A 26831-nucleotide genomic window follows, 5' to 3' on the forward strand; every position below is an offset into this window, starting at 1 on the left:
CTACCCCGTAGAATAACTAACTAACTAGTTAACTAACTAATTAATAATTGTCCGTTACCCACAGTCATCATAGATTCTTCTTGAGCTGGCCGCGCAAGCATCTCGCAAAGGAGAGCGATCGACCCAGTCATAATCTCGTCCCTGATGCATATCTGGAGATGGCCACCATGAAGTTGAACTACGTGATTCTGGATGGGTCCAGGGACTCTCCTTGTCGAACATGAGAGTGGGCACGATTGGCCGAGGTTGACTATAGGACCCTAATTCGAAGCCACGCGTTTGTTGACCAGGAACTCCTGCAGATCGTTTGAGTATACCTCCTTCGATCGTCGTCTTGGCAGTGACTGAGATCCAAGACATTCGGCCGACCTGCCATCCTTGTGACGAGTATTCCAATGTGTTTTATGTTCTCGCGTCGATTCATCTTGTCGCAGTTTTTCCCGAGGTCAAGATTGGTTCGCCAAGTTCGGGCTCCGTAGCGCCTATTTTTGTTCGTTGTACCTGGTAAGGCATGCTTTGACAGGAACCCGCTGATCGGCGTTCCCGTCCTCGAGCACCGGAACTGCGACCACTATTCAGACTTAGTGCGCAGATCGAGTCCATTTGTATGGAAAGGTGGCGTTCGTTGACCATCAGATCCTCGCGCTAGTTCCGTAGCTTCTTCCTACCTCCAGGAACTCCCGCTAGATACGCTATCTAGTCTAGGTAGGAGACTCCTTACGAGAAAGAGATAGGTATCAATGGCCACACCCGCACTGCGAATAGTGCTGACTATTATTATTATTATTCAGGTGTCCAGCTAGTTGACTAACTAATAACAATTAGTTAAAAGAATCGGCTGTATCCGGGTGTTAGCCATTGTGTGCTGAGACACGTCACTCCATCTTTCGAGATATCTAGGTATCTCTTGCCTCGAACGGTAATGATCAAAGCCGTTACATTCCCAAGGAACAGACGCGTATGTGTGCGCTGCGAGGACCTCAGGAAGGAAGTGGGATTCCTTTCTTTCTTTCTTTCTTTTTCTTTTTTGTTTTTTTGACGTAGCACATGCAGCATGGTTATCTCGCTCAGTCCTTTCCTTTCCGCTTTTGCCGGATTGCGTTTGACGTCGCAACGACGATTGCAGCCAAGCCCACTACAATTGCTTAGCATTTGCTTAGCATTTGCTTGGCTTGTCAGTCACTGAGAAAGAGCCAAGAAGGATCGGAGTACGGAGGAAATGAAGCATGGTTAATCGAGCGTAAGCAGACCGTAAGCCTACTCGATCCGACAAGCCACGGAAGAGCTGTGACATACCAAGGTTCTCTACCCCTTGGTATCCGAACGATATTCAGCAATGAGACTGGAGAAGGCCGATTTAAAGTTCTGTTACATGCAGCTTAGCCATCCAGGGATATGTAGACCCTGGTAGTATCACTGCCTGGTTGCACTTAGAGTCTTTTGCTGCCTGACCGGCCCCAAATAATGACGGTTTACTAGTGTATACGATACTTCATCGAGTCCGCCTATAGCGATGTTTCGGAAAGGAAAATTAAATGACGTGGACATGGATGGTGAAAGAGACAAAGCTAACTATCTGTAGATTTATGCCAGAACCTATGCAGGAGGTGCTGCCAGGATAGTGTAGGCGTTTCAATCCGCCCACGCTACGACATACTATATCTGTTGCCAAGTGAGACGGTGGTGGACCGGTCTTGATGGATAATTCAGCTGATGCTGCCTCAGGAGATGAAGATTGTGCCTCGCATATTACGCATCAAGAAGGATTGTGAGATAACTTTGTAAACTACAACGTACAGGCAACTACTAACTAGCCAGTAGGGACATACTCCCTGGGTTCACCCAAAAGGGATAGCGGTACCAGAGGGAACATAAATTACGTCTGGTGAGACTCATCCTGTAAGTTCGTCAACCGTTCTAGACTAGATCCTCTGGACGTGATATCGTTCTCCCCTAGGCTGTTAGTTTATACCCACTGTGGAGAACGCTCTCTCACGGCTCCTCTTCGCATAGACCCATGTGGATTTCGGCCTTATCGCCTCCCAGATACACGGAGCCCCCGATTCTATGCTATATATGGCTCGATTGCGTCCGTGTGTTGGCTGGTGAGTAGCATGCAATTTAGGTAGGAAGACCGGATATCTCTCCTTATTCAATCTTCTACATTTTTTCGAGTTTATTTTCTTTTTTTGATGAACGAAACGAACATAGCCCATCATGGAGATTCAAAGAGAAATCGCTCCAAGCGATACATTAGACGCCAGGTTTATCCACAGTCAGGATACTACTCCAGCCCAGTCGATCAGATCGCCAAAGTTCGAACCTCGAGAGAAGGACCAAATATCGATCCAAATATCGGTCCCCAGTACAGCCAACAGTCTAGATCCAGAGAGTCAATCAAAACCTCAACCACCGCCATATCATGTCTTTACCCGCGCTCGCAAGAAACAGATGGTGTACTTGGTCTCAATTGCAGCCTTGTTCTCTCCTCTGTCGTCTAATATATATTTCCCTGCTCTTGGTGAAGTCGCAAAGGTATGGGGAAAATTTGTGTCTTCCAGTTATCTACAATCTTGACTAACGTTGGCTATAGGAACTCAATGTCTCTCTATCCCTTGCCACTCTTACTATCACGATTTACATGATCGTGCAAGGCATAGCGCCATCCTTTTGGGGATCCTACTCAGACGTTATCGGTAGACGTCCCATCTTTATGGGCACGTTCGCGATATACCTTATCGCGAACATTGCGCTTGCCGTATCTCAGAACTATGGGGAACTCATGGCATTTAGGGCCCTGCAAGCCGCAGGTAGTGCCGCTACGATCTCGATCGGTAAGATAATCAAATCGCATTTTGAGAACCACCCACTGATCAATACAGGCGCTGGAGTAATAGGAGATATCACGACATCTGCGGAACGAGGTGGCCTCATTGGCGCCTTCGGTGGCGGTAAGAAAACCTCCCCGGACAATTAGAGGAGGAAGCTGACAGTCACCAGTTCGAATGTTGGGTCAGGCAGTAGGTCCTGTTCTTGGTGGAATCATCACTCAGTTTCTTGGGTTCCGTGCCATATTCTGGTTCTTGACAATAGTGGGAGGCTTGTCTCTCACTACTATCGTCTTTTTCCTGCCTGAGACCTTGCGATCAATTGCGGGCAACGGCACTGTCCCACTTACCGGTATACATAAACCAGTCATCTATATGATCACTGGTCAACGAGATGCCAAAGATCCAGAGCCCGACGATGTTCAACCGAAACGAAAAGTCACATTCACCACTATCTTCGCGCCACTACGCTTTCTGGGGGAGAAAGATGTCTTTATCACTCTCTTTTTTGGAAGTATTGTATATACTGTCTGGAGCATGATCACTTCAACTACTACGGCCCTTTTCGAGGAGATCTACCATTTGAACTCACTAATGGTCGGGGTGACTTTTCTAGCAAATGGTATGTATTCGTTTGTCCTCCAAACTTCCGAGACGGAAATTTTACTGACCACTCATGTTCATAGGTGCGGGTTGCATGACAGGATCTTTCACCACAGGCTACCTGATGGACTTTAACCACCGAAAGACGGAAGCAGAGTACCGCAACAGCCATGGATATCCGGCCGATACCCCTGTCAACAGCAAGACACATGCAGACTTTCCTATCGAGTATGCTCGAATGCGCAACACCTGGTGGATTACTGCTATTTTTATTATCGCAACTGTGGGTTACGGATTCTCTCTCGAGACTCACATGGCGGTTCCGATCATATTACAATTTTTGACTGCTTACTCCGCTACTGCCGTCTTCAGTATCAACAGCGCTCTTGTCATTGACTTATATCCTGGAGCAAGTGCCAGTGCAACTGCGGTCAACAACCTGATGCGCTGCTTGATCGGGGCGGGTGGTGTAGCTATTGCCCAACCCATGATCGACGCTTTGACACCAAGATACACCTTTCTTCTGCTGGCAGGAATTACGGCAGTTCTTAGTCCGCTGTTGTGGGTTGAACAGAAATGGGGTGCTGGCTGGCGAGCCGCGAGAGCACAGAGATTGAATGCTAAAGCGCAGGGGAAGTAAGACAGGCAGGACAATCTGTTACGCTTGCGACGATAAAAGATCAACAAAATCAGAAGAGGTGGGATCTAGGTATCAGCCATCAAATACGGAATGGCGATGGTCTCTATCTCTTTCCCCGGTGTTTTTTCTTTTTTTTTTTCCCCTTTTATTTTCTTCTTCTTCCTTCCCCCTTACCCCCCTCCCCCCCCCCTCCCCGGTTCTTGTTGCATCTTACTACCGCTTGCTCCTTTCCAATCGTTCTCATTTAAACCCACTGCAATCGTTCTATGATTCTTGGATTACTGTTTATCATTTACGCTTGTTTGAATTTTAGCGTTAGGGTTTGGCGCGTACGTCATCGGTATTTAGAGGTCTGGCACTTTCTCAAAATTTGGCATGTTCGGCGCAGGAAATGGAGTCTTTACAGGGACGGTTGACAATACTGTTTTTTTTTATTTTTTTATTTATTGCTATATTTTCGGAATTGTTGCAAGACCATAGATAGAAGACGTTGTCAAATCAACCTGATGGCTATATATATACAACTAAGGAGCTTATTCAAATTATATAGAACACGGAGTTGTCCCTACCATTTGTCTCTAGGTTAGAGCCTGCGTTGAGATGCTGGAGCGGCAAATTAACCATGTAGCGACTTTTATATTTTGCACTCCAGCTTCCATGCCTACTTACTCAAGACAGCTAGTTAGTTCTTGCTTGTAGTCTATCACATTCCATTATCCTCTCTGAGAACATGTCCATAGGACTCCCTATGGAGTAATATCGTTAGAGCTGATCTGAAACCTTGTCGTTTATGAATTGCACCTATTCAGAGACTGATAATTACATGGCTGTCCGCGTTTTATTATGTGAATTGCGTCCAATGTTGTTAAGTACACTTTCTATCCTGCTTTTCGATACTTGAAGAAAGAAATGTTGCAATTGCAACTGGAATTAGAATCAAGGGCCACATTTGTATAGCTCATTTTTAATGAGGTATGTGGAGAAGTCCGGCTTATTTAAATTGTCCCAAACGATCCAGGTACACAGGAGAAAAACAAGAAACACTGCTTGGTATACTCGGTGATCTGCGGTGTCAACAAACATTGGCTCGAGAAAGAAAAAATGATGTCACCTGATTTTGGAATGCTGACATAATCATAGCGAACGCACGACTTGGGACGAAACATCACGTGAGGCCAGCCACCCAACCCAAACAATCGGATCTCGTTGTCTGAGGAACGGGCATCTCTGTTTATCCTTCTTCCTAGACCTCGAAACCTCGACACCCAACGCGGCGGCGACGAGCCCTTCTAGCCCGACCGATCGCCTAGAGTAATTGATCATACTAATTACTCGCCTCTTTTCTCTTCTTGCAGATCCATTTTGCCCATATTGGTTGTCCGTCGCTGTCACGCTAGCCGTCGTGTTCATGTGGGCGTGAAGAGGTCATAACACTAAGCGATACCCAGTTGGATCCGTCCTGCGTTGAAGTTTTGCAGATTATCACCAGGACACTTATCAGATATTCGAAACACCGAAATGCCTCCTGATATCGGTGAGCACTGGGAACAACCCTTCGCCATTAGTTCGAGCCCTGTTGCCCTGCGCTCCCATCTCCACAGCTGCTAATGCGAAAGATAGGTCGAGCTCCTTCTCAGGGCTCTAGCACCGCCTCCCAGACAACCCAGCTTGTGCCCCAGAGCCGTCCTGGTACAGCCGATCCCATGAGGTCGCGATCTAATACCGTGGCCTCCAAAGGCGCTCGTCGTCCAAGGTCGAGAGGTTCGACGGCTAGCATCCATTCCAGCACCACACAACAAACACAAGACCAAAATATCGCGGATGGATTTCCTCAGTTCATCCAGGCTCAACCCCCCCAAAGTCACCATGTTTTTGGTGCCAATCCTGAGGAGATGATAATGCGTTTTGGTCAGCAGCTGGCTCATTCAGCCAATAATGCTGGCCTTGACGCTTCTCTGCATGAAGCCCACAACTCCATGATGCCACGTCCAGAGGATTTCCAAGGACAATCGATGCATGCCCATACACTGGCTCATCATTCGTTGCCACCGGAGCTGGCGGCGCATGGCATGTCTGGGGTTCATATGCCACAGTATCATCCGATGTACGATGGGGGCATGGAAAACCACATCCCGGACCATATCGTCGATGAGAACGACACCTCTGAAGCTGGAGCTCGAAAGAAGAGAGGATCCAGCTCGACAGTTGCGAATGATAACGAGCTGCGTAAGCTTCTTCGTCAGTATGAAGGTTACTCTCTGAAGCAAATGGCGGCAGAGGTCCAGAAACATGAAGGTGCTGGAGGCAAGTCAGAGAAGGTCAAGCAAGTATTTGCCATGGTCTGGTAAGCAAAGCGACATACTGCTGGTCAGATTCGTGCTCACATCTCTCTAGGCTGAAGGAGAATTGCCGGAAGAGCAGTGGTTCTGTGCGACGCGATCGTGTATACTGCTGCTATGCTGAGAAGTGTGGAAGTGAACGCGTCTCTGTACTGAATCCCGCCTCTTTTGGAAAGCTTGTACGCATTATTTTCCCCAACGTGCAGACTCGACGTCTTGGTGTCCGTGGAGAATCGAAATACCACTATGTGGATCTCTCTGTCATTGAAGAGAAACAGCAGCAACATTCGACGGCTCCGAACCCTCAAGGACTAGCAAACGTTCCCGGCACTGTCGGTGGTATGGACGGAAAAGCAAACGAATTGTCAGCACGTCCAAGGAGGTAAGGAAACGTCCGAATACGCGGAACGCCGAGCCAAACTGACAGTCATGAAGTATTAGTATCCCGCAGCCACCTGCAGATACCGCAGTGTTCCCTTCTCCAACGACATCATTCACACCGAAGTTCACCGCAGCTGGTTCATCATCCTCGGGCTGCCCATGCCAGCCTCCGTTCCGCTCTACTCTCGAATCCGCTATTACCCTAGAGAACGTGTCTGGCCAGACTGCCAAGATGATACGCCAGATGCTGCAGTTTCCTGATGGCGACTCTGCCGCAGTCGACAACGAGTCTCTTCAGCTCCCCGACGTTCGCGGATATCTACCAGCAAACACCGATGTCAAGGTAGCGGCCGCTCTTGCAGCTCTCTACCGGTCTCACTGTATTTCTGTTATCGATAGTTTCCGATTCTGCAAGGAACGGAATCTGTTTCGATACTTCTCTGCCTTCCATGGCACATTAACCGTCCCAGTCCAGAAGCTCCTGACTCACCCAAACCTCGCTCCATGGATCAAGGAATGCGACTGGCTTATGTACCAGAAGATGATCGCGTTCATCGCCCCGCTCACAACGCAAGTTGTGCCAAAGCCGGTTTTAGACGCGTTCAGTTCTATTTCGCAGCGGCTGACCGTACACATTGCTGAGACCTTCAAGGCGCAGCCAGTCCATGTGTCGCTGGCCAGATTGGTTCCCGCTCATATCTTTTGCAACCTCCTGAAACATATGCTTGACGTCAATCAGTCGGCTAATGCAGCAGCAGCTTGGCTCTGCCATCCAGATAACAGAAACCAGATGTGGTTGGACTTTGCATCTCTCGTTGACCCTAAGGAGGTCATTGCAAGAGCCAACATTCCCAGTTGTGCAGAGCGCTCACTGGAACAGATCCTCAAACATGACGTCCGAGCCCTTCTTACCCCTCTGAGTGAAGAGATTGTCCCAGCTCAACCCTTTTACAACCAGCCGGATAGAGAAGAGGATATCAATGCGCATAAATTCGCTGTTCAGCCTACTGTGGGTGATGGGTACAACTTCCCTGACAAGTGGATATCTTTCATCTTGAATATACCTCTGGCTTTCCCTAATCATCGCGCTCAATGCATAGTCGATAAAGTGGATGCGCTATGGGATGTTATCCTCCATAGATTGACTCTGGGAGGCGCACAGAGCTTCAGCGCTTGGTGGATGACAAAGGTCTTCTTCCACGAGATGATGCTGTGGCAGGTGGAGAAAGGTGGTTTCATGAAATGCACGCCGAGCTCACTGCTGAATGTATCCCTTGGTAGTGAGAGAGCTTCCTTCAATCACCAGCAAGCCAGGTCTTCTAGCTTCTCGGGTCCCGTGAAAAACGAGTCCTTCATGTCAACAGATATGACCCAGAACGATTTGAGATCGAGAACAACGTGCAGTCCTCACGCTAACAACGGTACTCAAGGCGATAAGGACCTGGGAAACACGCAATATGATCACTCGAATAATGCGAATATCGTGAACGACAAGCCCGGTGTCCCTGATGGGATTGCTGCCCTTCAGGCTATGAATAATGATGACAGTGCTATCGACCTTGGCGACGACTCTATGTTGATGACTGTTGGCAAGTACGGCGACATGATGGCTTCAGACCCAGCCGATGCTGAGGGCGATGTTGTCGTCATATAATCTACTCACGCCTTGGTATCATATCTGCATTATCTCATCTCTTCTCTTTAGCAAAGGAAAAAGTTCTGGTTTGGTTTGCTTTTATGAGGAGTTGGTTTTCTATTTGGCGCATTTTTGGGATCCGGCGAAAGGTTCTTATTCTCATCGACGAAGAAATGGACGCTAAGCATCAACGACCTGCACGAGGCATGATGAACGAGCACGATTTTGAAAGTGGTCAATGGAAACGATAGCGGTTGGATCAGCCAGCCATTACGCGTCTAATAAGGAGGTGGAAGTCTTTGTTTTTTTTTCCCTTCACCCTTCAACATCTAGAGCCCGCTCTCGTCCCTGTACATATGGATTTGGATTAGTCGTGGCGCGCAGCAGCTTCCAATGGCTCTCTTGACGAATTTCTTTCTGCGACGGCCTCATTTCACTTCACTTCTTGATTCCCCGGTTCGCTGTCTGCTGACGTATTTACTGGTTCGAACCTGCGTTGATTACGTCGTCCTTTTGGAACATGACCTGGTTTTAGTGATTGAGAAGGCCTCTTTGGCGGGCTGATTTCAACTTTTTTGCTGTCTTCAGGCTTACTTCTAACCTTATGGAGTTGATTTTGCATCCCTGTAATATGATGGCCGTTTTGTTCATCTTTAGCTAATTATTTCCGTTTGAGTATCTCATTCCTTTCAGTTTCATTTTCAACTCTCTATGTTATTGTGTCTCTAGTCTTGAAACTCGTCTTCTTCTATCCATCGCTTTCTTTTTCTCTGTTGGAGTATTTCTCCCATCCTTCCCTCTAACTTATTCTCTTCTAGGCTTGTTTGTTGCTTTTTTTCTTTTTTTCCTACATGCAGTTGAGCAATCAATCCATGTATGTCAATATCTCCGTGACAGTGGACCTTTTACTTTTTCTTTGTCTTTTTCTTTTTTTTCTTTTCCTTCTTGGAGAGGAATTCGAAGCGGTTGAGGACTCATATCATATGACTCGTTTGGTGAAAGTCGCTGGCTAGATGTCAGTCAGGAAACGCAGTTTCTTCGACGATTGTGTTCAAGTGCATAGACGATTTTCTTTCTGAAGTGGATTCTTCCAGTTAGTTCCTTGTGTCTGTGCGTAGCGTAGATGTGATATGATAGTTGTGGTCTAGCAATGGTAACTAATGCATGGGAGCATTATCTCAGAAAAGACTGTTGGGGTTCCATTTAACTACTACAGACAGGCCTGATGATGGGCTTGTATACAAGTACAGCAGGTCCAAAATCATCACATATTGAAAAGAGACTGGCATATCATGACATTATATCAGAGAACGTATTGGATATTCCCTTCGTAGACCATACGTATGAATGAGATCAAAAAAGAAACACAGAGACCGAGAAGAAGCTGGTTCGAAGGGAGCGGTGGGTGCTCGATCACCGAAAGTCCCCTGCCGGGAAGAATCTCGGACCAGCGTACCCGTATGCGACGATACTCTGGATGTCAATGTTTCCTCCACTATATGGACTCCAGAGTTTGATCAAGATAAATCTTCCGGATCTGATTTGGACAGTCAGTAACGTAGGAGATCGAGTTAGGTAGGAGACATACGGTGGTGGATCGAATTTAATGCTGACCATGCTCTTCTCTCGCTCAATGAAGAACTGCGCATGAGGTTTCATCACCTCTGAACTCCCGTCAGGATAATAATTATCCGTGGAAGACGGGATAACTGGTTCAATCAAACTAGGTGCCATCCGGCGTCTGCGTAGGACGTCATGATCACCGAGAATATCTTGTCGACGAGCCGCTCTCATTCGCCTGCGCATGTCCAAGCGTCCACGATTGAAAGCACTCATCTCGTTGGCATCTTCGTCACTTTCGCTGTCCTCATCCTCCGAACAAAGCACATCATCTTCGATCTGCACCATCTGCATCCGCTCCATCTCTGCCGCGGAGGGGAAGTCGTCGTCGTTTTCTTGGTCATCGTCACCATCGTCAGATCTCTCGTCAAACTCTGTGGTGACTCTAAACTCAGAGGTGGGATCACGATCGACTGACGCTCTGGTTGTAGATGTAAGCTGTCCGGCGAAATCGAACTCCGAGTCAGGATAACCCGGGTGTCTAATAAGCGCCCTTTCTAGAGATCGAAGCGGGGATCGGAACGCGTTCGCATATTCCTCAGAAGGTCGCATTCCAACTCGTCTATGGCGACGGGCTCGACGTCGCGAAGGCGAGTATTGAATCTGGTATCTGGCGGTGCGCGCCAGTAGGTCGTCCGAAGACATGGAGACGAATATCATCCCTTCCTGGATACTTCACGCGGCTGTCAATACACGTTTACCAAGGAAGGATGGGCAAATAACGTACGGGGCATCAAAACCTGACTTGGGGGCCTTGATGACTATCTTTCTCAGACAGAACGGTGTCTCTCCGCGGTGTCTCAGGATCAGATTGCACCGGTCAGATTTGGTGCAGTACACTGAAGAGTCATTGAGCAGCACGTTTTCGGGCCATGAGGTCTCCCCATCAGGCTCCGCATAAGTGCCGCCATCGCAGCTTACTATCTCCATCTGCAACGGCCCAGGTACAACCTGCCCATATTGACCGTAACTGAACCCTCGAAGCCCTTCTCTCTTGTCATCGGAATCCAGCTTCCGTCTCTTAGCTGTCCATCTACTCGATGCTCTATCTGGTGTGTAGTCTGCGAGAAGACTGGGAGAGGCAATAGGAGGGGTAGGTTCGTCAAGCAACGAGCTTAGCGGGGAATCAGATTCCCTCATCCGAGCGCCCTGCTGGAATGCTTGCAATCCACTCGTGTCCATGCTACCCCCTCTGGCTCTACCGTCTCTTTCTCTTATCCTTGCAAGAGCCTCACTGGGTCTCAAAGCGCGACGTCGGGGTCGACTTGGCGATGGCTGCGAGCCAGCCGGGTTAGGTTCCTGCTCCATCAGGGGGGGAGTTGATGTTGGCGGGGAAGTCAGCCCTTGACGGTCACGATCTGACACACGACGTCTAATCCTATCACCCCGCGAAGATGTCAAATCTGACCGTAAGTGCTGCAGTTGCCGGTCGACTGCAGCTCTGGCCTGTTCGTAGTTTGTTCTATCCTGAGCACGATCTGATCGAAGGTCTTCTATTTCTTGGTTGAGAGTATCCAGGGCTCGAGCTGTCGTGTAGCCACCTCGCTCACGAAGCCTCTCAGAGCTCAAGAGTTCCCGTAGATGTTGTAGCCGTGCGGTAACGCTGTTGGGACGGTCTTCTTGATGCTCGGGGCTACTTCGGCGAGGACGGGTGGAGGCAGGTGGGAAGTCGTAATTGCCCGACTAAGTCAACGGAACACGGTCAATATTATCATATGTCATCGAGCGGATCCCTTTCCCTTCAGGTGAATATATATCACGGATAGAAGAGACAAAGGGGCCAGGTAAGTGCAGACATACCATCATTGGGTGCGGTGTGGTGCGGTGTGGTGCGGTCACCCAGGCTGCCGGTAAGTACTTAACTAGTAGTAAGTACCTAGTTACCTAGATAGAGAGAACTGCACCAGAGCAGACAACCAACAAAAGCAGAATCCAACCCGCCAGAAGATTCCCACGGGTGATCCGCCACAGCGTATCGACAGAAGTGATGAAGATGAGCTGGACAAAGCTGAGAGTTGCAGAGAAGGCGGACAAGCCGGGGTGACAGTCGGAGCACCTTCCGCGGCGTCATGCAAGCACGTGACGGGCAGCTTCGGAGGGGAAGATGAAGATAACACAGCTTATATCGGCCTGGATTGTTCTTCTGCCTGCTTACCTCTCACAGCAAGGGGACTGCCCGGGTGCTGGCAGCTTTCACAGATCAAGTGGAGTCTGTGCAACCTCATTCCCTACCGCAGTTGACATCTCATCGGCTTTGACCTGAGATCTTAGCTTCTCGCACCTCCGCATTTCCCCTCCTTGATCCCCATACGGTCACTCTCCTTCAAGAATACATTCCTGCCTCGTTTCAGCTGGGAACCTGAGCCTTCTCTCCCTTTTGCACTCCACTGCTTTGGATCCTCGCTCTGAACTTGCCGGCCCAACATAAGTACGCGCTTACAAAATGGCAACATCCGAGGCCACCGTGCCTGTAGAGGAAGCTCCGCACTCTACAGTTCAATCAATCAGCGCCGGTGAGCTCACAACCTCAATGATTCCGACAGATTAGACTGTGGAGCTGACCGCTACAGATGAGATTGCCCTGTATGACCGACAGATCCGCCTCTGGGGTGTCAAGGCGCAGGAAAAGTAAACTACCTTAACAGTTACGCGCAGTCATACGATAGCTAATTTGAGCATCACTATTCGGCAGAATACGATCGGCCAACATCCTTCTCATTACTGTGAAAGCGCTAGCCAACGAGGTGGCTAAGAACCTTGTGCTGGCTGGTATTGGGTCTCTTACCATCATTGATCACGAAGTCGTCACAGAAGAAGACCTCGGTGCCCAGTTCTTCGTATCACAGGAGCATATCGGCCAAAATGTGCGTGAGCATCCTTTGCTGATGAGCGCTAGGATTGTATACTGATGAAGGCTATAGCGCGCCAGAGCTGCCGGTCCTCAAATCCATGCCATGAACCCCAGAGTGCAGCTACATATTGACACCGACAATGTCCGCACGAAGCCCCCGGAGTTCTTTGCAGGTTTCGACGTGACAATTGCGACGGAGCTCGATTTTGCTACACTTACCACTATCAATGCATCATGCCGGATCGCAAACCGTCCCTTCTATGCGGCAGGTCTGCATGGTTTCTACGGGTTTGTTTTCGCCGATCTCATCATGCACGACTTCGTCATCGAGCGCTCGAAGTCGAACGTCCAGTCGGTTCCGCAGGAGACACCTACGCGCAGCATCCTAAACATCACGACGAAGAAGGAGAATGACAAGATCATCGAGATGGTGACCAAAAGGGAGATCTATTCGCCGCTGCTTCTGGCCAATACTTCGCCCCTCCCGGAGGAATATACCCGGATTCCTCGCAAGCGGAGACAGGTGACGCCCTTGCTGACAAGCTTACGAGCGCTGTGGGAGTTTCAGAAGCTCTCAGGCGGTCCCCTGCCGACCTTTTCCCGCGCAGATCTAGAACTATTTACAAAACTGGCCAATGAGCGTCATCAGGAACTGAAGCTCGATCCAAGCACGTTGACCTCCGAGTTCCTGCGCAGTTTTCTACAGAACCTTGGAAGTGAGCTCAGTCCGGTCGCTGCGTTCCTGGGTGGCAGCCTTGCGCAGGATGTAATCAATGTCCTCAGCGCAAGAGAACAGCCTCTGCAGAATCTTCTGCTTTTCGACGGCGAGAGAAATGTGGCTCCAATCTACCCTCTGCACCCTTTCTTCCCTCCTGAAACCGCACTTCCTATGGGCATGCCGGCTCCAAATTCGGTTATGACTGGAGGCATTACTGCAAATGCCCCTTGAGGCAGCGCAGGCCAGGATAAGGAGAATCTACGCACCTATCGATATTTCTTTCTCTTGGACCACACGAGGCAAGATCAGCCGTCCCAATCTGGTTGATACCCTACTTTCTTACCTCCACCCCCTTGAAAACCCTTCAAAACCCTTCACATTAATGTAATCACGAGCGTTAGTCATGTACTGTACAATACGGAAAGGAACGGAAAGGAAAGGCGAGAAATGGAGAGGAAGCCATATACGAATTTCATTTCAAACCAAGGATCTACCACAATCCAAGTTACTTCCAAATTTCAAATTGTAGCATTCTTCGAAATTCTTAGTCGCTTTTTTGTTTTTTATCTGTTTTTATTTCCGCCCATCTATATCACCTATAAAAAACAAATAAACCCGTAGGCTGCAGGCCACTGATACATGAAGAAGCGGGGAGTAACTATGTAGCCTCCAACGTCCATTCATTTATACCTTCCCAAAAAAAAGAAAGAAAGAATAATAATAATAAAGACACCGCCCCTAGTTAATTAAAAAGCGAAAAAGAAAATTTCCAGGAATTAATCAACTAAACCCACTAAAACTGGTTTGAAGTCCAATTCCATTCTCGTTTCGATATTTTTTTCCTCTCTTATATCAACCACCCCCATGCGTTCCTTGATTTATGGCATTGATTCAATTATGCCGTTCCATTCTGCTCTTTGTGGACGAGAGTGTTCTCCTCGTCATCAACCTTTTTCGGAGTAGAAGGGTCTTCATCTTCCTCGGAGATGAGACCCTGGAGCTCGAAGGCTTCAGCGTCATGGATTTGTTGAGCTTCGGATTGAGAGCGCTGGCCTCTGCGGCTGCTTCCAGGGATGGTGGAACCGGCGCGGGGACCGGAGGGGTTGTATTTGGCGGTTTCGGGCCAGGCGTGGACGGCGTAGATGTGCAGGAGGACGTTGACGACTGGGAAGGGGTATGTTAGTTTTTTTTTTTTTTTTTTTTTTTCCCCTATACTGGGTTTGGCTGGATATTATAAGTATATATAAGAGGAGAGAAAACTTACAGAGGAAGAGAATAAAAGCAATGCTGTAGAGGATCAGGACGTAAGAGACGTGGGTAACGCCAGCGTCACTGAGAAGTTGCATCTGCTCTTCGGTCGCGCCCATAAAGAGGAAACCGGAGGCATAAAGAAGCTGTTGTATGATTCCGTTAGTTGGGAAAGGCTTAAGACAGACAAAGTTTTATTGAATTGGGGTGAAAACATACGAATGGCGTGAGATATTGGAAGCTGTTGGGATCTGTTCCATCTGGGCTGAGCGTGGGTTGATCCTTCAGGACGAAAGAGATCTCAATGATTCTCACGGCACCTGCGGCCATCAAGGTATATCCGAAGACGGAGTGGATCATGGTACTCAACATCAACTGCTGAGAGTGTGCGGACATGGCATAACCGGTCAGCAAGATGACAATGGCGGGGATCAAATTGCGCTTCGGCCGGCCGTCCCGCTTCCTGCTGAGCCAGATACCCAGCAGACCGGCGCACCACCAGACAATACCCATCGTGGTGTGCTGGAGGTCACTGTGCACCCATGGGCCTCCCCAGCGGTGTTCGGTGAACGTGTTGACGCATCCCCAAGCAGCGATGACCAGCGAGTCAAAGAACTCCTGGCTTCGACCAGTGCGGCGCAGCCAGTACTGACCGACGAGCAGCAGGATAGTCAAAAGGATACCGTAGGCGATGAACGCACTGCCCATAATGAAGTGCGCCAGACACTGTCCCAGATGGTCTTCCCGACAGAAACCCAGGGCCGTGATGCCACCGAAAACCATCTGCACCCAGCTGACAATTGGCATCATCTTCCCCACCACTCCGTGTGCGACCACAATATACCGACGGATCCGTCCATGAACGCCCTTGGAGAGATGCAGCTTGAGGTATGCGCCCAGAACGACTTGGAGAATGAGCATTAGCATCAGCGAGTTGGCGAAGGAGGCGTGGATGTTCTTGGCGAAACGTCTGCCCTTATGAGCGTGGCCCATAAAGTAGGCCACCACGGCGACGACGGTTCCAACGACCTGAACAGGAACGTGCCATCGAGAGCGCACAATCTAGAAACATTAGCTGATGGTTTTGAAATCGTCCCCCGCAGCCTCTGCCGGAACATACCCCCAGAACCATGCCGAAAGGAAACACAAGGCCAAAGGTCAGGCCCATCAGAATCATATGAAGCCATAGCGTAGAATCCTGCATCGTAGAACCACAGTCAGCCACCCATCCCAAATCCTAAAACTCAGCATCCGGAGGATCATACAATCGGGTCGTCTGAGATAGCCACGCCTTCGGGCACAGCAGAGTGATCTCCATGAGCGTATGCAGTGCTGGCCAGCAGCAGCAGCGTCAGCAGCGCCGTGCGGCCGTCCGATATCGCCATGGCGGTGTTAAATCAGAATGTAAAGAGCACGTAACGAGTGTAAAGTCGGGGATGGAGTTTGGAATTGGAGTCGGAGCAATATCAGCCTGCCCCCCAGGCCGGAGTTGCGCGGCAGGGACCGAGTTAGTAATTTAGGCGCGCGCAATCAAGTGGCGACGATCAGACAATCATAAATTAAAAAGAAAGAAATGCAGCCAACGGATGCTCGCATGTCACCACATGCGATCCCACCAGTTGGAAGTTCGTTCCGCAATAATATTCGCGACCGTGGCGGAGGGATAATTAACTTAAGGATGGGTAAGGGAAAGTTGGAGAGAGTACAGATCGTGTAAGTTAAGTTAGTTAACCCAGGCTAACTAGTTGGTTAACTGCGTAAGCCCAGCAGCGAGTTAGAACGGGGGGAAATAATAATGAATAACTAATGTCAATAAATAGATTAATTAATGTCGGTCCCTTTTTCCCCCTTCTATTTCTCTCCAACGAGAACCCGTTGAACTCGTCTGACTAAACTAAAACTGCTGCAAAGGTCCAAACCACTTTAAATCTATCATTGGATCTGGGCAAAAGAAAGAAAGAAGCAATATCTAAATAACTAGTTATCTAACTGACATTGTTATTATCCAACCAACATCCTCTCCTGACCCTGACCAGACAGTATGACGACAACGCCATTGTCTAGCGCTAATGATAACAATCATAACGATCAAGCTCATGATCATGTCCTTCCATCAGATCTATCCCCAGAACAACTCACTCAGCGAGAGAGGAAACTTGTCCGTGCCCCCCCAACCCCCCGATTCCTTCTCCTTTCTACATACAATAATCAATCCCACTTGCATGCATAAACTCCAAAAATCATAAGAAAATTTAATCGACTAAGATTTCAAAGTTAAAACGCGAAAACAAAACTAACTTTTTGATGCTTATTTTCCTGACAGGCGAATCTGCGCTCTTCAATTGCGAAATTAGAATCTCAGATCTCCGAGACAGAGTCTCAGCTCGCGGAGGCGCGATCCAGGCTAAAGTATTCATCCCCATCCCCATCCAGCAATGAATTGCATAAATGGATAATGATGTGAAAAGAATCAGTTTCTGACATGAAAAACCAACAGAGATAAAGATGATTCCCGAACCGTTCAACGACATATCCGTCTTCTGCATTCCTATAACGAGATCAAGGATGTTGGACAAGGTCTGATGGGCTTGATTGCGGATGCGCGCGGGGTGAGACATGTGGATGTGCAGAGGGAGTTTGGTATCGGTGAGAAGGATTAAGGGGTGTTGAATTTGTGTCGGTTCGGTTCTGTTTGATTTGTGGGATGGGGAGTTAGGAGGCGTACTACACCAAGGGCAGGAGTTGGGGAAGTTTGCTGCAGCATATTTCAACGTAATGAATCTCGTACTTTTATTTCTATCTAATTCGGAAAAGATTGGACCTGTACAATCCTCAGAAGAGGATCCGACATTTGACATCCAAACAAAGCGGTCCCAAGGTATAATACACCAAGGAAGAGAGCGGGGTGTCTGCTTGAGAGGGGGATTATTTATAGACACTCGATGACAGCTAAAGGCCGCCAGAAGCATGTATAAGACCAGAAATGCGAATATCAACGACACGTGAAGGTATCAAGATACAAACTGCTCGCCTTAACAGACAAACCACCGCAGTCACAACATGGAAAGTAGCAGAAAAAAGGAAATTCCAAATGCATGTTCACATGAAGCCGTGAAGACAGAAGAACAGTAAGTCTATGGTATCTAGCATTATATATGCGTTGGAAAAAAAAAATCAAGCACAACGTTCACCCAAACGCGTTAGGTAAGATATATAGTCGGTGAAGTGAGGGGAGATGGCTAGGAATCATGCAAGAGACACTAGTGGGCCTTTCCCAAGCTCTGCAGATTCACTAGCTCAAAGTAGCGGCCCTTGTTCCGGAGAAGTTCGCTGTGGGTGCCACTTTCGACGATCCGGCCTTGGTCAAAGACGTAGATAATGTCGGCCTTTTGAATAGTACTGAGACGGTGGGCAACAGCAATGGTCGTACGACCGCGAGCAGCGGCATCAAGAGCAGCCTGGACAACTTTCTCGGACTCGGAATCTAGAGCAGAGGTGGCTTCATCGAGCAGGAGAACCTTAGGGTCACGGAGAAGGGCACGAGCAATGGCAACACGTTGCTTCTGACCACCAGACAACATGCCTCCCTTGCTACCGACGACAGTGGAGAATCCTTCTCTGGTTGAATGTTAGTACCATGAAAGCAATGTATGATAGGGTCGACGGGGCTGGAACTTACGGGAGGGACAGGATGAAGTCGTAGATGTTGGCATCTTTGCACGCTTTGATGATCGCCTCTTCAGAGATATCCGTTCTGTCGGTGCCGAGAAGGATGTTCTCCTTGACCGTTCCTTGATACAAGGTAGGCTCCTGACTGACAAGTGACAAGAAACTGCGGTAGGAATTGATGTTCAAAGTGGAAATATCCTTGCCGTCCACGAAGACACCGCCGGCGAGGGCATCGTAGAAACGCTCAAGGAGAGCAATCGTCGTACTCTTTCCACATCCACTAGCGCCGACTAGAGCCACATATTGCCCCGGCTTAACTGTTAAATTCAAGCCTCGAAGGACAGGCTGCTCCGGGCGAGTCGGATATCTGAAGTGCACGTCGCGAAATTCGATCGTACCCTCCATACTTTGAAGTACTTCTCCTTCGGGTGACCACACATCGATCGTCGGCTTGCGGTCGAACAACCGTTTGAACTGTGCAGCCGCATTCTTTGCTTTGCCCATATCAGGAGAGAATGAGAAAATAGTACCAGCGGACTGAGCTCCGAAGATAATCTCACTGAAGCAGACAAAGAAGCGGAAAATCGAGTACTCGTGGTGGCCGAGAAGAGTTCCGCCCCACCAGAATCCAAGTGCAACGCAGAAGAAAACGAGTGCCTGAGAGCTAGCATAGAGGATAGAAGATCTGGTAACAGAAACGAGACTCTTCCTCCCTTGCTCTTCAAGTTGGGCGTGGTAAACCTCGAGCACGTCATTTTCCCTGGTAAGCGATGCCACCGTTCGGATGGCTGTGGTTGCCTCGCACGCGTAGCTAGCAGACGATTCGTAGGCCTTCTTGGCTCGTTCCTGAAATTGGGCCAGCATCCAGAACCTGTAGAATCCACAGGCCAGGAGGACAGGAACTGCCGCCATACAGACAAGAGCCAGTTTCCAACCGATGGAGAGGGAGATGATCAAGGCTGCTCCGAGGGTTGTGCTGACCATTAGAATAGTACCCAGAGTCACTCCACTGATACCCGAAAGGTGCTTAGTCTCCGTTGAAAGAAAAGAAGTCAAGGCACCAGTACTGTTCTCTTCCCTGTCGAAAAAGGAAATATCCTGGCGAAGCATTGTCCGAAACGCTTGGCTGCGTGCGCGACGGATCAACTTCTCGGAGCTGAAAGCGAATGCAATACCCTGGATAGAGAAGGTACAGAACTGAACAATACCCACCACAAGGAACATCAGAGACCAGAAGTTGGCGTCATGTCGGAGCTGTGCATACATGCTCGACGGCAGAGAGAGCGAATTGATGGCTTTGGCATACAACACAGCCTGGGTGGGCTGTCCACCACCGGCCAGCATCGAGAAGAAGAGACCAATGAACATGAATTTCAGTTCCGGTTTGTTGAATGATGCGATGAATTTGATCAATGTCCACAATGAGTACTTTTCAGCGGCTTCGGGAGCTTCACGAGAGAGCACCTGACTGGATACGGATTTCTTAGTGTCAACCCGCTTCACTTGCTCTTTGAGCGCCTCATCCTCGGAATTGGAAACGCCGCCATAGCTTGCTGCGGTCTTCGTCTTCGCCAGTCCTTTATTTGCCAGAGCCTCGTCTTCATCTTCTTCATCTTCTAGAGCCACAGCCCGTGCATCCTTTTCCTCATTGATGCGCTGCGCCTCGACCAGTTTAGCATAAGTTCCTTTCTTGTCAACCAGTTCATCATGGACTCCTTGCTCTGCGATCTTGCCATTAACCAAGCAGACGATATTGTGAGCAGTCTTGATAGTCGACAGACGATGCGCAATGACGATGGTGGTTCTTCCTTCAGCTGCCTTGTCCAGAGCTGCCTGGACAACCCCTTCTGACTTGGTGTCCAATGCAGACGTCGCTTCGTCGAGCAAGAGGATCTTGGGATCGCCGACAACAGCACGAGCAATGGCAATTCTCTGTTTCTGACCGCCGGAGAGTAGGAACCCGCGTTCTCCGACATGGGTGTCATAACCCTCCGGTAAATTTGTGATAAATTCATGTGCATTGGCCATGCGAGCCGCATCTTCGATTCTCGCTCTGATCTTTTCCTCGGGCTCATTCTCAAATCGGGAACCAATGAGACCATATCTGATGTTCTGGTAGATGGTGGTCGCGAAGAGAGTCGGCTCCTGGCTGACCAGTGAAACTTGCTGACGCAACCAGCGAAGATTGAGTGTCTGAATATCATGGCCATCAAGGTATACCGCACCTCCAGCAGGTATGTAAAAACGCTCTACCAGCCCGACGATTGTACTTTTTCCAGAACCCGAAGGACCGACAAGCGCTGTGGTTTTCCCTGCGGGTATCACGAGGCTGACACCATCCATTACAGTTACCTCCGGTCGTGAAGGGTAAATGTGCCGTATATTTCGCAGTTCGATGTGACCTTCTACATGGTCGAGCTTGTCGCCTTCTTCTGACGACGGATCTAGGGGTGACACGCGGTCAATGGTGCTGTAGATCTTGACAGCAGCAGCCACAGCGCTTGTGAATGCTTGAGCGTTAGGTGACACGTTTCCCAGAGCAAAAGAACCAATTAGGACAGCCATCAGGATCGTTAGTACCTGCCCGACACCGACACTCTGGTCGACAACGAACCGGGAGCCCATCCAAAAGCCGAGACCATAGTTCAGGTACATGATACCGAACATAGCAGCGACCATGACCGCAAGAATCATCTGTAGCTTAGTTCCCCATTTCTCGGCCTCTTCCAGATGGATGTCATACTGCCTAGCGAGCTTTTCTTGCGTTCCAAAGGCAGTGGCGTTTCTGATCGAGCTAATCACCTCCTCCGCCACGGTTCCCCCCTGGCCATACGAGGCCAGAGATTGCTTGTTAAACTTGATGATAAACCTCGAACCACCGCCCATAACGAGAATAAGGGCAGCGATAGTGGAGGAGCAAATAAGGGCCAGTTTCCAGTATTTGACGTAGGCGATAATGAAAGCCGTAACAAAGGTCGAGAGGGCAGTTAGCGTCAAGCCAACCTTCTCGGAGATACCATCTTGGATAAGATTGGTGTCAGCCGTGATGCGGGTTGTGATCTCGCCAGATCCAAGATTGTCGAAAAATGCGATATTTTGCTTCAAGATAGCCTGGAGGTAATGCTCTCGGATCTTCTGGGTGACATGCTCGCCTGTGTAGATAAAGCCCACAGTACTGATGTAGATGGTCACGAACTCTGCAATTCCAAGGTACACAAAGTAGAGAACATTATGTGTAAGCTGGTGGTAGAACTCATGATATGGGATGTAGTTCAGTACGATCCCTTGCATAGCAGAGGCCAACTGCCCAAAAAGAATCTGCCAATGGTATTAGTAAACACGTCCTCGAGCACAAGATATCCGTTCTGGTAAACAATGAACCACGTACTGTGAATAGGGGCAAGGCAGCACCGGCAGCGATGGAGCAGATGGCGCTAACGAAGATGATAAAGAGATCAAGCTTGGAAGCGTATCTGTAGAGACCAAAGAATGTCACTTTGACATCCGGAGAGTGAAGCTGTTTCTTCAAGATTTCTCTCTCATGCTCCGGGAGGTGAGCGAAAACGGCATCAGCATCAGCCACAGCAGCTGCATTGGCGGAGCCCGACCCGGCATCTTTTGCCTTCGTCCCATCGCCCGTGACGGTTGATCCCGATATAGACTTCTGCTGCTCAATCACTTTCTCATTCTCAGCGGCGTCCTTTCGAGGCTGTTCTTCAGCTTCCTTTGTCAACGCCTGGTCCACGCGCTTCTCCAGGGAAGCGGGGTTTCCGTCGTTCTCCCCCTCCATGACGAGGTGGATTTTCCTGTGCTGATATCAATTGCAGATCCAGCAGATTGCAGTCGTTGAACACAAAAAAACAATGACGATAGCAGCCTCTTTCGAGAACTGACGCTGCTAATGACGAGACGATGTGGCGGAACCAGTGTTGCTACCTTTCCGGTCTTCTGATAGTACGGGACAGCAACTCAAGATCTATATGAACCGCCACTCTGATAAAGTCCTATCAAGACGACATCTCCAGCAGTAAGTACGCGTGCAGACAAGAGGGATGCAGTCAACAGGCGCGTAGCTGGCCAAATGATTCTTGTCTGGAGGGAGGGAGGCGAAGGGGGGTTAAGTGCAACCACAGATCGGACCGTCCGTCGAGGAGAACGGGGAACGCCTTAATCTTATTATGGGGTATTTGTTTGTTCATAGCAGGCGCAAAAGGATGCCTGCGAATAATTCTAGACGCTTACCGAACCGGACGATCGCTTCACCGTGGATTCAGAGCAAAAACACCAGATCAAAGAGTGGCCCCTGATAGAGATGTCTTGCTTTCGGGAGGGTCTAGTCCCGACGCTTTTTATGCACAACTTTATCTCTAGGCTTTTTCGTCCGCCCGCTAGCTAACAAAATTAAGACATTTGGGGAGCTTTTCTGGAAAAAAGAGGGGCATCTTTTTTTGATACGTCCGTGTGCTTTGAGCTAGAGCATATGGACCTTCCCCAGTCGGGATCCCGCTCCGCACTTAAACGTGTTTAAGGCCTGAAGGGATGCTTCCAGGGTCGTCAAGATCCATAGAGTTGGAAAATGAGTAACTCGGTAACTAGTTAATATACAACAGCTGAGTAAGAAGTTAGAACAGAACAAGTTGTGCTGCAGAAACTTACCATATCTAGATCTAGTCTGGATCCATGACGAAACGATGGTGAATTAATTGTTGGCGCAGGAGAAAACCAGGACGATCTGCTGGCCCGTAAGCACTGCTGATGACGCCGAAAGATAGCGAATACGAGAAATACGATACCCGAGTCATAGCAGATTCCGCCCCCGCCACAGTGGTGGAATAAGGGAAAAGACTGGTTAAATTACAGACCAGATCCGTTCGACGCTAGTTTTATTAAGACTCCCTCACAACTCGGGGCTATTATTTCGTCCGTCATTGTTGAACAGCTGTTCTTCAACAGGAGGTTGTTTTGACGCCAGAAACAGCGTCGTTGTCGGTGTGCAGGATGTCAGATGATCAGTAAAGCAAAACTCGGTATTGTATTATTATTACATTATAGTCTCAGCCGACTTTTAAGTTCGGAGAGTCGGAAAGTCGGAGATGTCTTCCACATTATTATACTACTAACGCAGCGTAACATCGGCGGGGATTATTGAAGCACAAGTCATCAAACCCATGATTTTACCAGGCCACATCTTACTTCGATAGCAAGCAGATATATGTACACTAGGTACATGAAACGAGTGCGTTCGTGTACACGGCACATGTTACCCACCAGAACAAGCGGGTCTCCAGTAGAGATCGACCCGCAACTGTCTACTCCGTAATAATAAAAATACTTTAAGCGTACTCCGTATGTCCAAAAACAAATGACTACGAGGCTAATAATAATAAGTAGCTCATTACAGTATTATCATCACCACATGATGTCCATGGTTGATAGATTGGTCCAAAGACGTCCTGAAAATTCCTGCTAGTTCAGGAATCTCTCGTAATCGCATATTATCCTGTTCTTTTTCTCAGCACTTGGATCTGCAGGTCTCTATAGTTCAGGCAACAGCGATGTTACGCATGCTAGGGTGAACGGAGAGCCTATAACTATCGTAGACTCTACGGAGTACTCTATCTAATAGTATGTCTTGCCAAGAAACAAAGATCTAAGTAATGCGCTAGGACCATCTGACACAAGACAGACCACATCAATTAGTTATTATTATTGCATGCTGGTACGTATTATTTCCAACGATAATCCCTGACGTCTAGTACACCGCAAGATTACAGTTCCGAATTCAATAAATTCCCGACGATATGATTCACAATGAGTCACTTGAACCTCTTAGGGTCCTTCGTAACCTCGTATATTTTGACTCAGAATTCAAGTCTCGATTATTTCGAGTAATGTGTGCGATCAAGTTAGAATGTTCTAGCGTGGAACCTGGATATGCTTGCGTTCTCCATCTCGGCCGTCACTGCCCAAAAGGTTTATTGTAGGTATTTCCCATTACCGCGCCTTGTCTTTTTGAGCATTAGGGCATCCATCAATCATCACCGTCCGTCGCCATGCCGCATCGGGATTCCGGACGCCGACCCTCCGGTATGGCTTATTAAGGGGAATATAGAGAAGAAGAACCAAGTTAATTACTGTGTTAACATCCTGGTTTATTATTTTCTCTTGCAAAACCGTCAAGTCATCATAGATTCATAGGTTCGATGTCCCTTACCACTGGTTCTGCCTTGTAGTTATAGTCGACTGTCTGCTGCGTTAAGAGCAGACTACCGAAGAAAGTCGACTTATTCCTGATATATCGAAGCATATCACGTTCCTTTCGAGGCCAACAGTTCCATTTCGAGCAAATGATCTTAAGTATAACTAAGAAAATGTGGAAGACGATATTTACTACCACTTTTCTCAATGGCTCATAAGGCCATCACGATACAGTAGGAGTCAGGGCTCGGATAAGATATAGAGCACATCTACATCATGGTTGAGGCTTATCTTGCCTCCTTTTCCTTGTCCTTGAGGAAATGACATGTTACTTAGTAGTTAATACTTTGCTCAGGGAATCAATGGGTTCGACGAGGTCTTCCATCCTATTGACTCAAGCAAGTTTCTATTGACTACTACCAACCAGAGTAAAAACCAGATCCCATACCCTCATCTACAAGCAGCTATATTAATCAGCCCTCATTTGATTCATAACTAACTTAGTTACAGTCCCAGAATCACTGAGCCCCTTATAATGTTCGATCCACAGGCTCATACCATACTTGGCTCCTAACAGGCTTCGCTACTGACCTATGTATATACATATCCATTCTCGCCTCTCCAAATGCCATATTTCTTTCATCAGCCGCGGTAGGTGGTCCTTTCCCCCGGAAAGAGAGACCAGAAAACTTGTTGGCGCTGCGATGCACCGTGAGACCAAACGTTGCACCTAAAGGACACCTTTTCCTGATGGGGTCGAGAGCTGATATCTTGTTGAATCCAATATAGCCAAACAATAGATAATTCTTTCGAAATCCTCCGACTACATAGAGCAAGCTAGATCTACGGTCCCATTCTCGCTAGATGATTTAACACGCAATACACCAAAAAGCAGTAGACAACCATTATTGAATTGGCACAGACGAGTAGTTAGAACAGAACCGCGGACTCTGATTGGTCAGCAGAAGTCCGCGCAGACATTCAAATTCCACATCACATGACCTCCCTCAAGCGAACCCACTAAGCCCTAATTACCCACACAAAAATCGCCATCCGGAAAGGGCTTCGAGTTGGCCGACGTTCGACAACATCACCACCGCTCCAAGTCCATATCGAAGCTCGCCATCGCGACAAGCCTTCAAGATGCCGGTTAGCAGCGCCCTGTTTATCCCTTGATATTGACGGCAGGATCAGAAATCTGATTCTCAGTCGTCGAAACTCGCAAGTTGAGCAAAGTGCTAATGGATTATATATGAAATAGAGCCACAAGTCTTTCCGCACCAAGCAGAAGCTTGCCAAAGCTCAGAAGCAGAACCGTCCCATCCCTCAGTGGATTCGTCTCAGGACTGGCAACACCATCAGGTAATGAACTTCCTAGTTCCTTTTTCTTCAAAGAAAAAAGTCCCTCGAGAATTCGACAGATATACCCCTCCGTCCATCCGTCCGTGAACATGGGGCTGGATGTCGAATACGAGAAATACGCACACATAAAACTATCGATGAAGAATAAAATCGCTGACTGGTATCTCTCTGGACTACAGATACAACGCCAAGAGGAGACATTGGCGCAAGACTCGCCTCGGCATCTAGATTCGACGACTCTTCGCATCCTTTCTCTGCCCGATATGTATTCGCTTTGAGTCAACATGCGTCCCCTACGGGCTCCTCTCTGAACATCTGTCTCGCTACCTCGTATATGGATTCTCTTTGATGACCGATTCCGCCTCCCGAAATCCTCTCCTTTAAATCGTGTGAACGGAACTGCATGGGAAGAAAAAAAGGAAGGACTGGCAATGGAAAAAAGAACAAAAATAAAACAAGACGGGTTGACGGAATACGGTTCATGTTAGCGACGACAGGATAATGAAGGGAGGAGGGGTTTCCGATAGGAACTTTTTGTGGAAATGGATATGAGACGTATGCGACGAAAAGGTCAGATCTCTGGTTCGGACATTGCATGTACTGAATCGAGATTATTTCTAAAGAACCCAAAAAGAAGAAAATTTCATGGTAATGAGCGGTGAAAAAAAAGTGATCGACATATCAAGTGAATACATATTTGTTCATGTCAGTTTTATCGGCAGGGAAAGGAAGGAATAA

General features: G+C 48.4%; 8 protein-coding genes across 8 annotated transcripts; 5 read left to right on the forward strand and 3 right to left on the reverse strand.

Moving 5' to 3' along the window:
* The first annotated feature begins 2093 nt into the window (after positions 1-2093).
* On the forward strand, positions 2094-4340 carry C8Q69DRAFT_99092 (major facilitator superfamily domain-containing protein). The gene is made up of 5 exons (XM_028634258.1): positions 2094-2535; positions 2594-2834; positions 2883-2951; positions 3001-3450; positions 3515-4340. Exons 1-5 carry the CDS (start codon positions 2218-2220, stop codon positions 4069-4071), a joined length of 1635 nt encoding a protein of 544 aa, XP_028482113.1. The 5' UTR covers positions 2094-2217; the 3' UTR covers positions 4072-4340.
* A 1097-nt stretch (positions 4341-5437) lies between these two features.
* On the forward strand, positions 5438-8862 carry C8Q69DRAFT_99196 (putative DNA damage and replication checkpoint protein Rfx1). Its single transcript, XM_028634260.1, has 4 exons — positions 5438-5635; positions 5692-6415; positions 6466-6792; positions 6846-8862. Exons 1-4 carry the CDS (start codon positions 5590-5592, stop codon positions 8443-8445), a joined length of 2697 nt encoding a protein of 898 aa, XP_028482114.1. The 5' UTR covers positions 5438-5589; the 3' UTR covers positions 8446-8862.
* Positions 8863-9840: 978 nt separating this feature from the next.
* On the reverse strand, positions 9841-11853 carry C8Q69DRAFT_510098 (hypothetical protein; the record flags this gene model as incomplete). The annotated part of the gene is made up of 4 exons (XM_028633156.1): positions 9841-9964; positions 10016-10720; positions 10775-11730; positions 11848-11853. 4 exons carry the CDS (start codon positions 11851-11853, stop codon positions 9841-9843), a joined length of 1791 nt encoding a protein of 596 aa, XP_028482115.1.
* A 547-nt stretch (positions 11854-12400) lies between these two features.
* Positions 12401-14172, forward strand: C8Q69DRAFT_99145 (hypothetical protein). Its single transcript, XM_028634259.1, has 4 exons — positions 12401-12560; positions 12618-12675; positions 12740-12911; positions 12969-14172. The coding sequence occupies exons 1-4, from the start codon at positions 12491-12493 to the stop codon at positions 13845-13847; spliced, it is 1179 nt and encodes a 392-aa protein (XP_028482116.1). The 5' UTR covers positions 12401-12490; the 3' UTR covers positions 13848-14172.
* Positions 14173-14511: 339 nt separating this feature from the next.
* C8Q69DRAFT_407858 (integral membrane protein) lies at positions 14512-16249 on the reverse strand (the record flags this gene model as incomplete). The annotated part of the gene is made up of 5 exons (XM_028628170.1): positions 14512-14780; positions 14881-15010; positions 15084-15926; positions 15985-16062; positions 16130-16249. 5 exons carry the CDS (start codon positions 16247-16249, stop codon positions 14512-14514), a joined length of 1440 nt encoding a protein of 479 aa, XP_028482117.1.
* A 935-nt stretch (positions 16250-17184) lies between these two features.
* On the forward strand, positions 17185-17524 carry C8Q69DRAFT_407702 (DUF1337 domain-containing protein; the record flags this gene model as incomplete). The annotated part of the gene is made up of 2 exons (XM_028628163.1): positions 17185-17273; positions 17362-17524. Coding segments are annotated over 2 exons (252 nt in total), but the record flags the coding sequence as incomplete, so codon positions are not given.
* A 454-nt stretch (positions 17525-17978) lies between these two features.
* C8Q69DRAFT_99300 (ABC multidrug transporter Mdr1) lies at positions 17979-22685 on the reverse strand. Its single transcript, XM_028634261.1, has 3 exons — positions 21922-22685; positions 18544-21851; positions 17979-18482 (listed from the first exon to the last, which is right to left on the reverse strand). The coding sequence occupies exons 1-3, from the start codon at positions 22321-22323 to the stop codon at positions 18125-18127; spliced, it is 4068 nt and encodes a 1355-aa protein (XP_028482119.1). The 5' UTR covers positions 22324-22685; the 3' UTR covers positions 17979-18124.
* A 3307-nt stretch (positions 22686-25992) lies between these two features.
* C8Q69DRAFT_407903 (ribosomal protein L39e) lies at positions 25993-26321 on the forward strand (the record flags this gene model as incomplete). Its single annotated transcript, XM_028628172.1, has 2 exons — positions 25993-26093; positions 26273-26321. Coding segments are annotated over 2 exons (150 nt in total), but the record flags the coding sequence as incomplete, so codon positions are not given.
* Between the last annotated feature and the right edge of the window lie 510 nt (positions 26322-26831).

This window comes from Paecilomyces variotii (assembly GCF_004022145.1).
Source record: "Paecilomyces variotii strain CBS 101075 chromosome Unknown C8Q69scaffold_13, whole genome shotgun sequence".
Taxonomy (NCBI): domain Eukaryota; kingdom Fungi; phylum Ascomycota; class Eurotiomycetes; order Eurotiales; family Thermoascaceae; genus Paecilomyces; species Paecilomyces variotii.

Bases quoted from the DNA above. Each gene is read 5' to 3' on its own strand.
- C8Q69DRAFT_99196 (XM_028634260.1), top strand. From the start codon at position 5,590: ATGCCTCCTGATATCGGTGAGCACTGGGAACAACCCTTCGCCATTA. The intron at 5,636-5,691 runs GTTCGAGCCCTG...TGCGAAAGATAG, and splicing joins GGAACAACCCTTCGCCATTA to GTCGAGCTCCTTCTCAGGGC. The intron at 6,793-6,845 runs GTAAGGAAACGT...ACAGTCATGAAG, and splicing joins TTGTCAGCACGTCCAAGGAG to TATTAGTATCCCGCAGCCAC.
- C8Q69DRAFT_99092 (XM_028634258.1), top strand. From the start codon at position 2,218: ATGGAGATTCAAAGAGAAATCGCTCCAAGCGATACATTAGACGCCAGG. The intron at 2,536-2,593 runs GTATGGGGAAAA...CGTTGGCTATAG, and splicing joins CTCTTGGTGAAGTCGCAAAG to GAACTCAATGTCTCTCTATC. The intron at 2,835-2,882 runs GTAAGATAATCA...TGATCAATACAG, and splicing joins TGCCGCTACGATCTCGATCG to GCGCTGGAGTAATAGGAGAT.
- C8Q69DRAFT_99300 (XM_028634261.1), bottom strand. From the start codon at position 22,323: ATGGAGGGGGAGAACGACGGAAACCCCGCTTCCCTGGAGAAGCGCGTG. The intron at 21,852-21,921 runs GTACGTGGTTCA...TACCATTGGCAG, and splicing joins CTGCCTTGCCCCTATTCACA to ATTCTTTTTGGGCAGTTGGC. The intron at 18,483-18,543 runs GTAAGTTCCAGC...ACATTCAACCAG, and splicing joins GACTTCATCCTGTCCCTCCC to AGAAGGATTCTCCACTGTCG.
- C8Q69DRAFT_99145 (XM_028634259.1), top strand. From the start codon at position 12,491: ATGGCAACATCCGAGGCCACCGTGCCTGTAGAGGAAGCTCCGCACTCT. The intron at 12,561-12,617 runs GTGAGCTCACAA...TGACCGCTACAG, and splicing joins AGTTCAATCAATCAGCGCCG to ATGAGATTGCCCTGTATGAC. The intron at 12,676-12,739 runs GTAAACTACCTT...ACTATTCGGCAG, and splicing joins GGTGTCAAGGCGCAGGAAAA to AATACGATCGGCCAACATCC.